General features: G+C 37.5%; 2 protein-coding genes across 3 annotated transcripts; both read right to left on the bottom strand.

The window, feature by feature from the left end:
• Positions 1-1983: 1983 nt before the first annotated feature.
• On the bottom strand, positions 1984-4524 carry LOC128888572 (uncharacterized). Of its 2 annotated transcripts, none has more exons than XM_054145562.1 (2): positions 2159-4524; positions 1984-2121 (listed from the first exon to the last, which is right to left on the bottom strand). In XM_054145562.1, exons 1-2 carry the CDS (start codon positions 2912-2914, stop codon positions 2017-2019), a joined length of 861 nt encoding a protein of 286 aa, XP_054001537.1. In that variant the 5' UTR covers positions 2915-4524; the 3' UTR covers positions 1984-2016. Both variants share the same exon structure in this region; 1 of them encodes a protein (XP_054001537.1).
• A 157-nt stretch (positions 4525-4681) lies between these two features.
• On the bottom strand, positions 4682-6207 carry LOC128888624 (uncharacterized). Its single transcript, XM_054145676.1, has 2 exons — positions 6035-6207; positions 4682-5722 (listed from the first exon to the last, which is right to left on the bottom strand). The coding sequence occupies exons 1-2, from the start codon at positions 6186-6188 to the stop codon at positions 5100-5102; spliced, it is 777 nt and encodes a 258-aa protein (XP_054001651.1). The 5' UTR covers positions 6189-6207; the 3' UTR covers positions 4682-5099.
• Positions 6208-13985: the final 7778 nt, after the last annotated feature.

The raw sequence follows: 13985 nt of genomic DNA on the forward strand, positions 1-13985 counted from the left end.
TTGATATATATATGTTAAAATATTGCAGGTAAATAAAATTCACAACTCACAAATTGCATGAAAAAATATAGTTACGTGTTTAAGTGTACTCACCACGTATAAATTAAATGAACTTTAATGTGGAAATAAAAAAAGAAAATACTTAAATAAAAACTTAACCAAATAACTTAATCAATCGCACTTAATGAGTATAGCAAAAATATATACTAAACATGAACTACACAAAACATAAACTGAATAAAACTGAATTCTGAATGCATTCAGAAAATAGAGAACTTCTACAGTGTATTGTTTAGGATGTCAAGAGTGGGGAGAGCATGGCATTGTTGAGTTCAGACAAGTTTGACAGTAACATTTACAATGTCAGAGCAACAAATGCACGTCTCAGTTGCTCAACGCATATCCAATGTCAAGTTATCGTGTCAACCGTGAGAAAAAAGGACAAAATTTCATGTGGCTATAACAATGAAATAAATTATTACAAATAAACAACAAGTTTTTTTATTAATTTAACGTTTCATTTACTTCATAATAAAGAATTATAAAAATTCCTGTAAAAAATCGGAGGTTTTAACAGCAAGCGCCAACAAACAAGCATTCGGGATACGCTACTGCTCGTGTCGTTTCTAATTCAAATAGCTCTAAAAACTGTAACCGGACGTATACGGAACCAATTTTGGTCTCATTATGTTCGGAAAGCTTTTCCGCATTTAATGACACCAAGATAAGCACCCGGACGTACACGGAAGTATAACAAATTCCTTAACAAAGTTTTAGAATCGTAAAAAAAATGATTGAATTCTTGATTATTTTTAAAATATACTAACTATGCACATATGTAAAATTAAAAAGTTCTAATTACTGAAAAGTATAGTATAGACTTTTTTTAGCATTTTCCATAATGCAAGAATGTATATTATTTAATTAAAACATTTGAAAATCGCTTATAAGCCGACGCTGTTTCACAAGACGGCTGACGAAAAAATGTATACCACAAAAACTTGTAACTTTGAACTAGGCACACTGCTTCATGAGTACATAAATGGAAAAAACAATATTGGTACATTATTCTCCACATATTTGACTACCTTGAACAACAACAAATTTTTAGCCTAGGTGAAATTTTTGAAATTGAATTTTGGCCGCATATTCGGTGCAAATACTTTACTGTGCGACGCCTCGACCCTGACCGGAATATCCGCTCTACCTTGGATCGGAATTGAGCCGCGTTAATCAAATCCGTGGCTACTGTTCGGGAAAACTGGCTTCGACGCCTCAATCGACCCTTACAGCAAGCACGAAAATGACTTTGAACCTGAGTAAGATGCCGGAAAGAAACCCACGGCCGAGCAATGTTTCTATTTTTAGGATTTCTAAATGACCGGCTTCAACGCCTCGATCATGAATCGAAAAGATAGATGATTTAACTATAATTTGTTCCTTTTTCTCTTTGCGAACCCATCGAATGATTTTAGGAAAATAATTACAGTTAAGTATTTGTTAAATTACGTTACTGTTTATTATTAAGGCCCGCGCACGATCTTTTTATTATGGCAAATACAATTAATTACAAATTTCTGAATAAAGCTAGCAATACCTGGAATTCGCAATAAAACTCGATAGTTAACTATTTAACAATTCTTGAACAACGGCAATTTCGGACAACTATGATATTCCGACGATTCTGAACTATGATTTTGATTCCGTGACGATTCCGAACAACAACTGAGATACTTCGGTTCTTAATTATTTCGGACAACTATGATATTCCGACGATTCTGAACTATGATTTTGATTTCTTGGTGATTTCAAACGACAACTCAGATACTTCGGTTCTTAATGATTTCGGACAACTAGCCCGAGCCCGCCGAAGGCGGGCGAAGTTCGATCGTAATTATACGAAGCGTCTCGTTCGAAGATGATAAATTGTAGACTTTTCGCGTAAACTGAAAACTCATATGTATCCATTAGTAATTTTTTTTTTTTTTTTTTTTTTTTTTCATAACTGTTATACATTTAGAACTGATATAGCAAAGGTGTCATTGTCCTGGATTGGTCGATTGTAGAATTTGGCAAAGGCCTTGGAGTTTTGAGACCAGCCTGCTGTCCTTCTAATTGTATCTACGTCCACTCCCTTTCTGAATGCCATGGATACTACTGCGTGCTTTGTGCTGTAAGCAGTAAATTGATCTGTGTCAATTCCTGCTTTTGATAGTAAGGATTTTATCCAGTGGCTTACTGTTTGAGCGAATACGTTCGTATAGGGTTTGTTGGATGATATGAATAATCTGTTGTTTTCTCCATTCCTGAATTTTTCCTTTATTTTTATGTAGCTTAATACTGCCGAAGCTACACAGATGCTGGGTTTTTCTTTGAAAAACGGTAAGATAAGTTTCGGCTGATTTTTACCGGGCTTAGATGTCTTTATCAGGTCAGGAATCTTGATCGAGATTCCAGATTTCTTAGTGAATATGTTCTTAATGTTAATTAATGTAATTGTTTGAAGTCTATGTGCTGTTGTTAATATTAGTAATGTAGCAACTTTCTCAGCTGCTTCTTTTAGTTTTAGTTGGTTAAGTGGAGGCAGCTGCTCAATGTAATGCAGAACTGTTGCTGTAGCCCAAGTACTTGAATATTTAGGTTTTGGGGACCTTTCCCTATGTACTCCCTTAAAGAATCTCGAGATTAATTTGTCCTTCGCTATATCTCGTGAGGAGATGAGAGAAATAGCTGACCGAGTGGAGTTTAACGTTCCGTAGCTTGCACCCTTGTCAAATCTACCCGTTAGGAACCGTAAAATATCTGAAGTGTTGGCCTCAAACATTGATATTTTGTTTTCTACACAAAAGTCCCACCATAGCTTTAAAGGGCCCTGATACTGCTTTAACGTTGATGCGGCTATAGAATTAACCATAATTTCTGTTGATGCATTATCTATTCCCCTACATCTGAAAGCTTTCCGGATAAGTTCCCTGCCACTAGTGAAAGCTTCAGCGCTAGTGGGTGTGTTTCTTTCCTAGACGGGGATATTAATAAGTCTTTATTAGGTTTGAAAATGATAGGTGGCGATGTGAGCAGTGATGTAAAAAGAGGGTACCACGGTTGTGTTGGCCAGAGTGGGAGAACAACCGTCCCCTCTGCTTTATCGAGAATTATCTTTCTTAAAGTTCTAAGGGCAAGTGCGAAAGGCTGAAAAGCATATATTTTTTCATTTGTCCATGAGATGGTGAAAGCATCTACTGACATAGCTTCTGGGTCTGGGAATCCTGAACAGAATCTCGAGCATTTTTTGTTTAATCTTGATGCAAATAGGTCAATTGTAAAGGGACCAAATTCTGTATTTATATTCTCAAATGCACTACTACACAGCTCCCACTCAGTGTCTATGTTAGTTATTCGTGATGCTCTATCAGCTTCTTTGTTCTGTACTGATGGTATGTAAGAAGCATGAATCCAGATTTTTCTTCTTTTGCACCATTGCCAGATTTTTCTCGTTAGTTCATTTAGATGCGGATATTGAATACCGCCTGTTCTGTTAATGTACGATATAGCAGACGTATTGTCTATTCTCAGTAATATTTCACTTTCAACCACCTTTCCTGCGAAACATTTTAAGCCAAAGTAGGCTGCTAGAAGTTCTAGGTAATTGATGCTATGTTTTCTTTCCTCCTTCGTCCAAAAGCCCTCCGCGCTTTTACCATTGCAGTGTGTACCCCAGCCAGTCAAAGATGCATCTGAGGATATTTCTAACTCAAATTTTTGAGTTCTTATCGGGTTGGAGCCTGTTGGGACGATTCTTTCCCACCAACGTAGCTCATCTATCATTGATTTATTCATGTGAATTTTCCCTTCGTAATCGTTATCATTTAGTATTAATGCAAGATATTTTTGTCTTTCAAGTCTTTTACAATAAATTGAACCGTATACCACAGCTGAGCAAACTGCAGTTAAAGTCCCGAGCAGTTTGGCGAAGTCTCTAATTTTAAAGTATCTGTCTTGTTTGAAGGTTTTTACTAGTGAAGTTATTTGTTTTTTCTTATTATTTGTTAGTTCTAATGTGAAGTCAGTTGAGTTAATTATGAAGCCAAGGTATTTGCATCTTTGACTAGGTTCTAGAGAGCTTTTTTGATAATTAATAATAAATCCCAGGCACTCCAGCAGATCCGTTACGTAATTCAAATTATTTCTACAAGATTCATACGATTTACTGATCAATAATAAGTCATCAATATATATGACTGACAGAATTCTAGACTCTCGAATTTTATTTATTACTGGTTTCATAATCTTTGTGTATACAAAGGGGCTTGTACATAGCCCAAATGGTAAACACATAAATTGGAACATTTGTCCCTGGAATTTAAATCGTAGAAATTTTTTAAATGATTTGTGAATGGGAACCAAGTAATACGCATCCTTTAGATCAACGGAGCACATGAAACAACCCATTGATATTAAATGTTTGGCAAATTTAATGTCTTTCATTTTAAAATGGAGGGTATCTATGAAATCATTTAAATTTTTTAAATTGATAATAAATCTGCTAGAACCATCAGGTTTATCTACTAGGAAATAGGAGGAAATAAACTGTCCCTCTTCTTCATCACAACACTCTATCACCTTTTTGGTTAAGAGTTTGTAGACTTCTGATTTTAGTTTTATAAATTCGCTTTCAGACCAATGTTGATCTAAGGGTGGTCTATATTGGACTGGAGTCTCTCTAAACGGTATTTTATACCCTTTTATACATTGCAAAATAAATTTGTCAGAGGTTATTTGTTTCCATTCCTTGGTAAACAATTTTAACCGACTAGCTGGTGCGCTTACCTCATTTACTTCCTTATGTGGAAGTACCGATTCGATGGCCTGCTTGAGGACTTCGTTTGATTTAAGCTGACTCGCTGGGTTCTGGGTTTGAACTTTATCATGGGCCTTTTGCTCTGATTCCCCACCTGCCTGTATTTTGCAGGTGGGTATTTCGAGTTTCCCTGATCCCTTGGTTTTGAACTTGTTGCCTTGGCTGTAGGTTTAATGTTGGAACACGCTTTTTCAACATCTTTGGCTTCTTTGACATTTTCCGCAAATTTTTTTCTGTACGGCTACTCGTCAGCTTTGGTAGCATCAATAGTTGGTCTAATTGATTTACTCATTAACGGGGTTATGTAAGCTCTACGAGCAACTAAATGTTGATAAAATGTGTCCGTTAATAACTTCCCTGCATCACATAAGTATTTCATTAACGCTTCTTGATCTATGCCATCTTCTGGATTCTCTAGGATCATTGAAACTGCTGCACCTAGCGCTGAGATTGCTGAGCCGATGCAATTTTGTGTTTCAGCAAAATGCTCATCTCTTTTAGTTGCAATTTCAGTCATGACTGGACTGATTTCTATGTTAATTTTTGGTGCTTCTGTATATAAATCGTCCTTTCGGGGATAAATTTCCAGAATATTCTTCTTGTTTTCTTCTGGATACCCTTCTCGCATCCACTTCTGCCAGCGGATTTTAAGTTCTTCATTAATTTTTATGGAAATTTCCTTTTTTGTATTAGGATGTTCCCCTAGCATCTCAAGAAAACCCTCATTCATAGGTGGGATATCATCCGTAATCTGTGTAATTTCTTCCGTTTCAGGAATCTCAGCTGATGTTGTTTCAATCTGATCTATATTTGCCTGAGAGGTATTCGGAGTATCAACGTTCTCTTTATTGTTCCCTAATTTGACTGAAAACAGGAATTTTTTAAGTAGCTTTTAATTTACAATACTCTTAACAGTATACAATTGTATACTGTTTGTCTTATGGACTGTTTGTCGCATGGACTGTTTGTCTTATAGACTGTCTTATTGACTGTTTGTCGTATGAACTTGGTGTCGTATAGACAATTGTACGTATACCTAAGTATACCTAAGTATACGTACACACATGTATGCACTTACATATGTAAGTATGTAATGTGTAGACAAAATACACTTGTATTTTAATACACTAATTTCGTATGGAAATTAATGACCACTGTGTTATTATATTTGCTTACCTGGAGTCTCTTGTATTATCTGCGAGAGCGACTTAGTGAGGTTATACAGCTGTTTTTCGATGTTTTGGAGTCTATCTTCGGTCCTTTGCTTCTTTCTTTCCTTTGATTTCGACTTTGATCGAGATCGTTTTCTTTTCCCCTTTTCTCCTGGCATTATTTTTCTCTTAAATCTGTTTTAATTATACTTAAACTCTAAAAAGTGTGAAATCTTAGCAATGACAAGCATTACTACAATTTATCATCGAAAACCAGACGTGTAGTATAATTGTACGGGACCTGTAGCTGTTATCGCTTAGGTTCTCTCTTACTAAACGCTTCCCAGTCTAAGGTATAGCGTGGCGTTCGAATATACGAATGCCTAATCTGTTGTCGGTTTAGTATGAAGAAAAAATATATCCCAGGTTTGGACGGTCGATATGCGAACGTCACAAATGCATACATTTTTAAGACATTCCTCCAACATGCGATCTTTCCATTATCCTCGATGTCACTCTTATTGAAATTGTTTCTTACAGATTTTAACAAATGTGGAAGGTCAAATATGACAAAAATTTTTTCAGATTTCTAATAAAAATATGGTTTTTTGGGAGTAATATTTAAAGTTTTAAGCAACCCAACATTCCGGGGCCCTTGGTCGAAGACGATTACCTTTGGTATTCGTATAAACCTATTTCACATACTTGTACGACTGTTTTTTGAATAATGTTTTGCGTTTTATTAGAATTTCTTTCACTGGACAGGAACCAATATCCTACTATCTGTTTCGCATTTTTGTTAATCCATCTTATAATGCACGTTAATGCAGATGTCGCGCATTCCGGCTGCCGTAAAAGTGATCCATATGCGGATCATAGTATACTTTACTATGTAAGTGAATTTCGTCGAAAAGCAGCGATACTGTTAGATATGTGCGAGGACAGTGAATATAACAAGTTATGTTAATAACCATTTATTATAAACTAGACAACGGAAATACAATTATGCGAACCGAGAATAACTATTACCGTTCCGTGTGTTACGCGGAATCGATACTATTGTTAAACAAAATCGGATCGACAGTGACGTGTCGGAACGGTGCTGAGTGGAGGCAATTGCAGTGGCGTACCAAACAGATTGCACCCGTTCTAACAGAGACTACTTTGTTTTCTACAACAGCGGTCAAAAATTTTGCTTGCAACATGTTTAACACTTACGTATCTATACCAGGGTAAATATGAAATTTCTGCTAATATGAACGTAATGTCCGTATTGTCGGCAAATACAAGGATTTCCTAAGAAATCTATAGGTTTTAGGAGAATGATAGAGCGAAATCTTTTAGTCTATCATCGCACCTGTATCCGTATTTACTAATGTTTATTAGTTTCATCTGCGATAATATTAAAGTCAGTGTATCAGCAGAAAGAGCACGTGATACTTTTTCTAGTAATTTTACTTAATACTTATGTTTTTTTTCCTTCTCCTTCAATTGCTTTTGTCTTAATCTATTGCACTTACTGCGTAGATTGTGAATAATTCGTTTGAATTGTAAAAATCTCGTGGTTTTTTTTGGTGAGAAGTATTGAGACGTTGATACACGACGCCTTGGACTGTTCGTGATGGATGTCGATGATGGAGCACATGTCATACCTGCAATACAAAACTTTCATTTATATTTCACTGTACATGTAGAAATATTTTCATGAAATTTATTTCGGCGTTATTAACAACGCCGAAATTTACAGAAAACACAACAAGACGCACAACTACACTCGGTGATGACGCACAACAAAAGAATGAAAACTCCAGCAAAGACGCGTCCGAAAACTTATGGTCTTATTCCCGCGTATAAGATGCCGCTGTGACGCATTTTATGTACCACAGAAAATATAATACATATGTTTGCTCTACAGGCTCTAAACGATTCCTTAAAAGTTCGGTTCTGGGATACTAGGGGCGCTATAAATCGTATACGCATACCTTCCACTCTATCTAATCCCCATAAAAAACTTCAAAAAAGTAAAAAAATTACGCCAAATACATGAAAAAATGGACATAAAGCCATAAAAAGTAATGATAGAAAAATAGAAGATTCTCCTAAAAAAATTCAAGAAAGTAGTAAAAGGTATGAAATCGAAATGAGCAGGCATGTACATGAAGGTCCTCTCCAGTAAAGTGCAAGGTGACACTGTGTAACATAATGTAAAATTTAGTGTTTTCCAACTATGCGCAGCTAAAATGCTGTGTTCAACAGTGCAGACGTTCAGACCCTAATGACAACTCATGTAAACTGACTGCTCCGCACTTCGGCGGTGAAATGAAGAAGCTAAATAGTGCCTCAACCACAAACTGAGACTGTTTAGACTTTTGCCTAGATGTCCATGGCCTGGAAGTCAAATGCTTGGCGCACTTCTTTGATTTCAATTCTTTTTACAAATACAATTTGTATAGTGATAACCATATACTTACCAATACAATATCACTACACGTAGCCTTTAAAATAATTATTCAATTTGCGGTGTTACGTCCCAGCTTATCTGAGACTCTTTCTTGGGATCTTTGTCTTCAATTAAAGAGCTAAAGCTCACCTTAATTGTATTCGCTAACGGGAAAAAGCAATTCGAGATTGCAATGATTGTTTCCAAGGTTTAGCATAAATATATATATTGTTACAAAATAACGAGTTTATATTACAATATCGGTTTTGTTGCAAGGATCTGTTTGTCGGCAACTATCACTCGCGACACGGGTCTCTACTAATTAACAACGGACTTTCCTCGGTAACGACGCGGCGCGCGTACGATTACTCTATCCGTGACTACAATAATTTAGTATTTGATGACCAAAGCGCGACGCTGAGTGCGTGTTCGATTGATGATAAAGGTTCGATGTGATCTTAACCGATTATACGTCGGACTTTCGTAGGTAACGACAACGCGTGAAGTTAACCTGTCCGCGACTACAAGATTTCGGTAATCACCACGATGATAACGTATTGACAGCGGAATAAAAGAGAGCGCCCCGTGGGGCGTGTCCACGGGTTTCTATACTAGCTGATCCTTGCATGGCACAAGCCGCGTTCGGGAACCTTCGTTTTGTGAGTGCTGACGCCTATTTCGCTGATTCGTGGATCCCACGATTCGGTTCCCGAGAAACGGTTTCCGAAACGTGCGTCAAGCGCATTCCTAAAAGTATCTGATCCTAACTCTTCGCAATGCGAGGTCGATGAAAAGGGACACCGGCAGGGCCGCATGTAACAGCGGCATCCAAATGTCACAAATACAAACTGACAGGTTATACAGTTTAGAAATGACAAATGATGTCACAAATACAAACTGACAGGTTATACAGGTTAGAAATGACAAATGCTGTGACAAATACAAACTGACAGGTTATACAGGTTTGAAATGAACGAGCGGCATATTATAATTCCGGCCGACGAGCCCTGCCGACTGATTCCGAGAGTCGACGAATTGACGAACGGCCTTAACTCCTACTGGCTAAGTGTTGACGAAAAGAATAAGAATCAGAATCAGAAGAAAAATCTACAATTTCTGATCGATTCATGACATGATATTACGATATCTCGCTCGCGCATGTCATTTTCACGTCGCGGAGGGGAATTGTTCTCCGCGACATCTTTTGGCTGTTCGTAATCGGTCATGTAGGAATCTTTCATATGTGATCGTATATAATGTACGGTTACAATATCTGTTAGCAGTTTTCCTGTATCAAATAGCTCTTCTAAAAGATCTAACTTACTCACCTCTTTGTCTCCCTCAGAAAGCGATTTTGACACCGCTAAACCCAAAACTGTTACGGCCGAGCCAATTACATTTTGGGTACTGGTGAAATGTTCATTCCTTTTCATCGTTGTTTCTGGAATTGCTTTCCTTATTTAATATTGGCGTTTCCAGGTTACATGATCCGTTGATCATTTTATTTCGTGTTATTTTTTACCAATTCCTGTAAAAGGACCTCAATCTCCCTGCTACAGTCTTTTTACCTCTATTTCCTGTAGACCTGATGCTGTATGTTCTGTGGCCGTACACTCTGGTAAGGTGGTCTATTCTGATTCCCTCTCGACTGCCCCTTGGGTCTGAATCTTATGTCCTTCTTTGGTCTTATTTTTTGTGTTTCGCCCACCTGTCTCTGTGATACAAGTGGGCCTTTCCTGTTTTCCGACCCTGTTTTGTATTGAGTCTTTTGAGGTAGACGCACTTGTTTAAACTTTTCCAAAGCCTTCTCATCTTTTATACTTTCCCCTAATTTTATAGGCATGGGAAGTATTTTTTGTGTCAATGTATAATGCTGTAACGTGTAATGCGGAGAAAGAGAATAAGCTCACGCGTCACAGCAATTTATTTTAAAATAATATATGTATGGTATCCCACTTCTGACACCAATTCAGCTGTGACACGTGACGCAGATAGAGAAATTAGTCACGCGTCACAGCAATTTATTTTAAGATAATACGTTTATATATATTTTACTTGCCTATCGGCAAGGTCAGGTCTTTGTCGCAGCAGTCCCGTACGTGCCCTGTCTCGTATGTGAATTTCTCAGTGAAATCTGGATAGAAATGTTAGTATTCGAGCAGATTCAAGAATTTAAATTATGAAAACAGTTTTCTGCTGTAATAGGGCTATCGTATTTAATGAAGAGAAAGTTTTAGAGGTTTAGCAGAATGGCAGTACAATTGAAAGTAATATAAATTTTATTATAATAGTATACTGTGTGAACTATGCCCAAGTACTAGAATTTGCTCTTTGGATTAGTTACGATTGTTCGTTCTTTCGTTCTCACTTTACAGTATATATGTTTATACAAAATTATCGGAACAATTGTGCGATGGTTAATAATCAATCAGGTACCACCCGTGAACATCAATTAGGGTTTACCCGAAAATGAAATATCATTTTTGATATTCCGAGTGGTCACAATTATCCAAATGTACATATAATAATATTGTATTGCAAAATGACACTCACCACTAAGATTTTTATACACTTTAACGCTGCGATATTCTGCTGCGATATTGGCGATGGTGATCGTCGAATGATGCTCTGGTCGGAGGAAAAGCACACACACACACGTGAAAGAATTATAATTTACGCAATAAACGGCTAAGTTAATATTTACAAAAAGGAAAGATTTAACATTAAAATATTTAAAATAAATTGAATATTTTGAGCAAAGAAATAAAACAATAAAAATAACTTGTTTTACGAGGAATAGAAAATAAAAAAAATTAAAATAACTTGTTTTACGATGAACTAGAGTCTCTTGCCTATCACTCACTTCGTATATCACTACTAAGTACTCGATAATGCAAACTCTGCTTTAATTTAGCTCGCTCGGACTGCTATCACGCTCGCGCGACTGTACGGTGAGAAGTGATCTCGGCTCGTGCTTTGCTCAACCACGTAAACTCTATCGAACGTTCTAGAAGGTTTGAAGACAAAGGATCCAGAGGCACGTGATGTCACGTTCATTGATATAAAAACTATCAACATTGCTCAGCGACTTGGCACGCGCGAGAATCTTGTATTGACGAATGGTGCCATCCCTTCGCGTCTCGCGCCACCGAACTGCTCAATTCGTCCACGCGACAACGTTTCGCGAGTGGAAACCACAAGGCTGCTTCTAGGTTGCAACGTGATCTCCCGACACGTTCCGCGATCGGCGTCGGGAAGCGTGCAATATGAGAGTTTTCCGACTTCTTACGTCTTTACGGGAGAACCCGAGCGCCAGGTATCAGGAGATACCGGCATGAGAATCCGAACGTCGCGAAAATTACCACAGCTAGCGATCCGGATCGCGGAGAGAGGCGCGGATCGTCGGCGAGGAGAGTAAGTCTGAGAAAGCCGTCTTCACGGCAAGACGGGGCGGATTAACACAGCACTTGTTTAAAATAATATAGAATATATTGTACGCGAAAGATGTTACAAAATACGGTGTACACTGCCGAGCTGTCGTAGCGTCTAAGGTCACCGGGACGACTGGTAACCGACACGAGAACTACGTTTCGATAACACGTGTTGATTTCGTTCACGTTAGCCCAAATTCCGTCACGATTCCCACAAAAGCGACTTTGGAAACGATGTTCGGACAGTCTTGACGCGGTCGCGGTGGGCCGACTTCTTCGACGAGAACGTTAAAAGGCGATTTCCCGCTAACAATGCTATTTCGCCCGACAGGGTGCTCGGCAGCCACTAGGTAACCCGACCAATTCACGATATCCTATTGTGACGTGGGACACAGATTCCTGCGTCACAGCTTAAATAATTTTTAAATATTATTATTATATATATTTTACTTGCCTATCGGCAAGGTCAGGTCCTTGTCGCAGCAGTCCCGTACGGGCCCTGGCTCGTATGTGAATTTCTATGTCCTTTATTTTATTTAAGATTTGGGATTTCAAATGGATGTGAGCGGTTAATTTAACTATAAAAATGTTCTATTCTTAACATGCCACTGTAATATTTATTCGATTAATATTTTTGTGGTATTGATTATAATAATAGATTGATTTATGTGACTTGAACCAAATGTACGTTAGGTCGACAAGATTTAATATACACACTTTCCTTCCTTATAATCTCATACAGAAAATATACATATGAAATCGTCGAAAATTCAGTTATGCATTTAAAAAAGAAAAACAATGAAAAAGAAAAATACATATATATTTGTTCCTGGAATATCAGTTAGGGTTACCCCGGAAATGAAATATCATTTATCGATATTCCAGAAACCAATAATTATCGTTTCATATAATAAGAACACAAAATAATTATCATTTCATATAATAAGAACCCAATAAAATTGTCGGAATAATATTTTTTTGAAAATATGAATGGAAATACCACCCGAGAACATCAATGAGGGATTCCCCGGAAATGAAATATCATTTATCGATATTCCGAGTGGTCACAATAAAATACATTTATAAATATTTATACAAGAGAAAATATTGCTTGGAAGAAAAATCAACTCACCGTTAAATCTCTTTACAATATAAATCGAGTACCGCCGATCTCGTTGTTGCGCGTTCTTCGAATCGCCCTGTTGTTGAAGGAGAACACACACACGTGAAAGAATTAATATTTACGTAATCAAAACGAAATTACTATTTACGGAAAGAAAAGAAAATATAAATCTAAAATGCTTTAAATAAATTAAAATAAAATTATTTTAACGAGAAATAAGAGTCCTTGCCTATCACTCACTTTTCACAAAATGAATTTACTTTAATACGGCAACTTTGCTCTAAACTATTCGCTCGGACTAATCTCGCGCTTCGTGCGACTGTACGATGAGAAGTGTGAAGGCTCGTGCCTTCCTCGACCACGTAAACTCGATGGAACGTTCTAGAAGCTTTGGAGACAAAGGATCTTAGAACCACGTGATCGTCGCCAGTTTATAGAAAAAGTCTTCAAGATTTCGCGACTCGGTACACGCAAGAATTTTGGTGTTTACGAGTTGTACCGCGTCTCGCTCTTCGCGCCCACCAAACCGCTCGATTCGTCCTAGCGACAGCGTGCGCGGACGAATCACGCTGCTATCCGAGTTACGGCTTCGGTATTCGGAGCGTACATGGAGAAGAAATAGCAAAATAAAGGTTTAACCTAAATGCGCGATATTTACATGTCCTTCTTCCAATGTTATTTGTAACCGTGATATTTGAACGCGATGGTAATATTCGGTGTGCTCATCTTCCCAACAATTATACATGCATACGCCACTGTAATATTTCATGATTTACGCCTTTTATTCGTAACAAGCAAACTGTTGATGTATTTACAATACTTAGCCTATTAAAATATTTGTAATTGAACGTATTTACAACTTTATACGGGGTGCGGCACCGCCAGCAGGGTAAAAATGGCGTGACGACGTTGATTTTAAGGAAGAAATGTGTTTCTTTTTCTATTCATGTTTGATTCTACTAGCTACCGTCAAAGGCTAGGT

This window comes from Hylaeus anthracinus, unplaced genomic scaffold, assembly GCF_026225885.1.
Source record: "Hylaeus anthracinus isolate JK02 unplaced genomic scaffold, UHH_iyHylAnth1.0_haploid 11994, whole genome shotgun sequence".
NCBI lineage: Eukaryota > Metazoa > Arthropoda > Insecta > Hymenoptera > Colletidae > Hylaeus > Hylaeus anthracinus.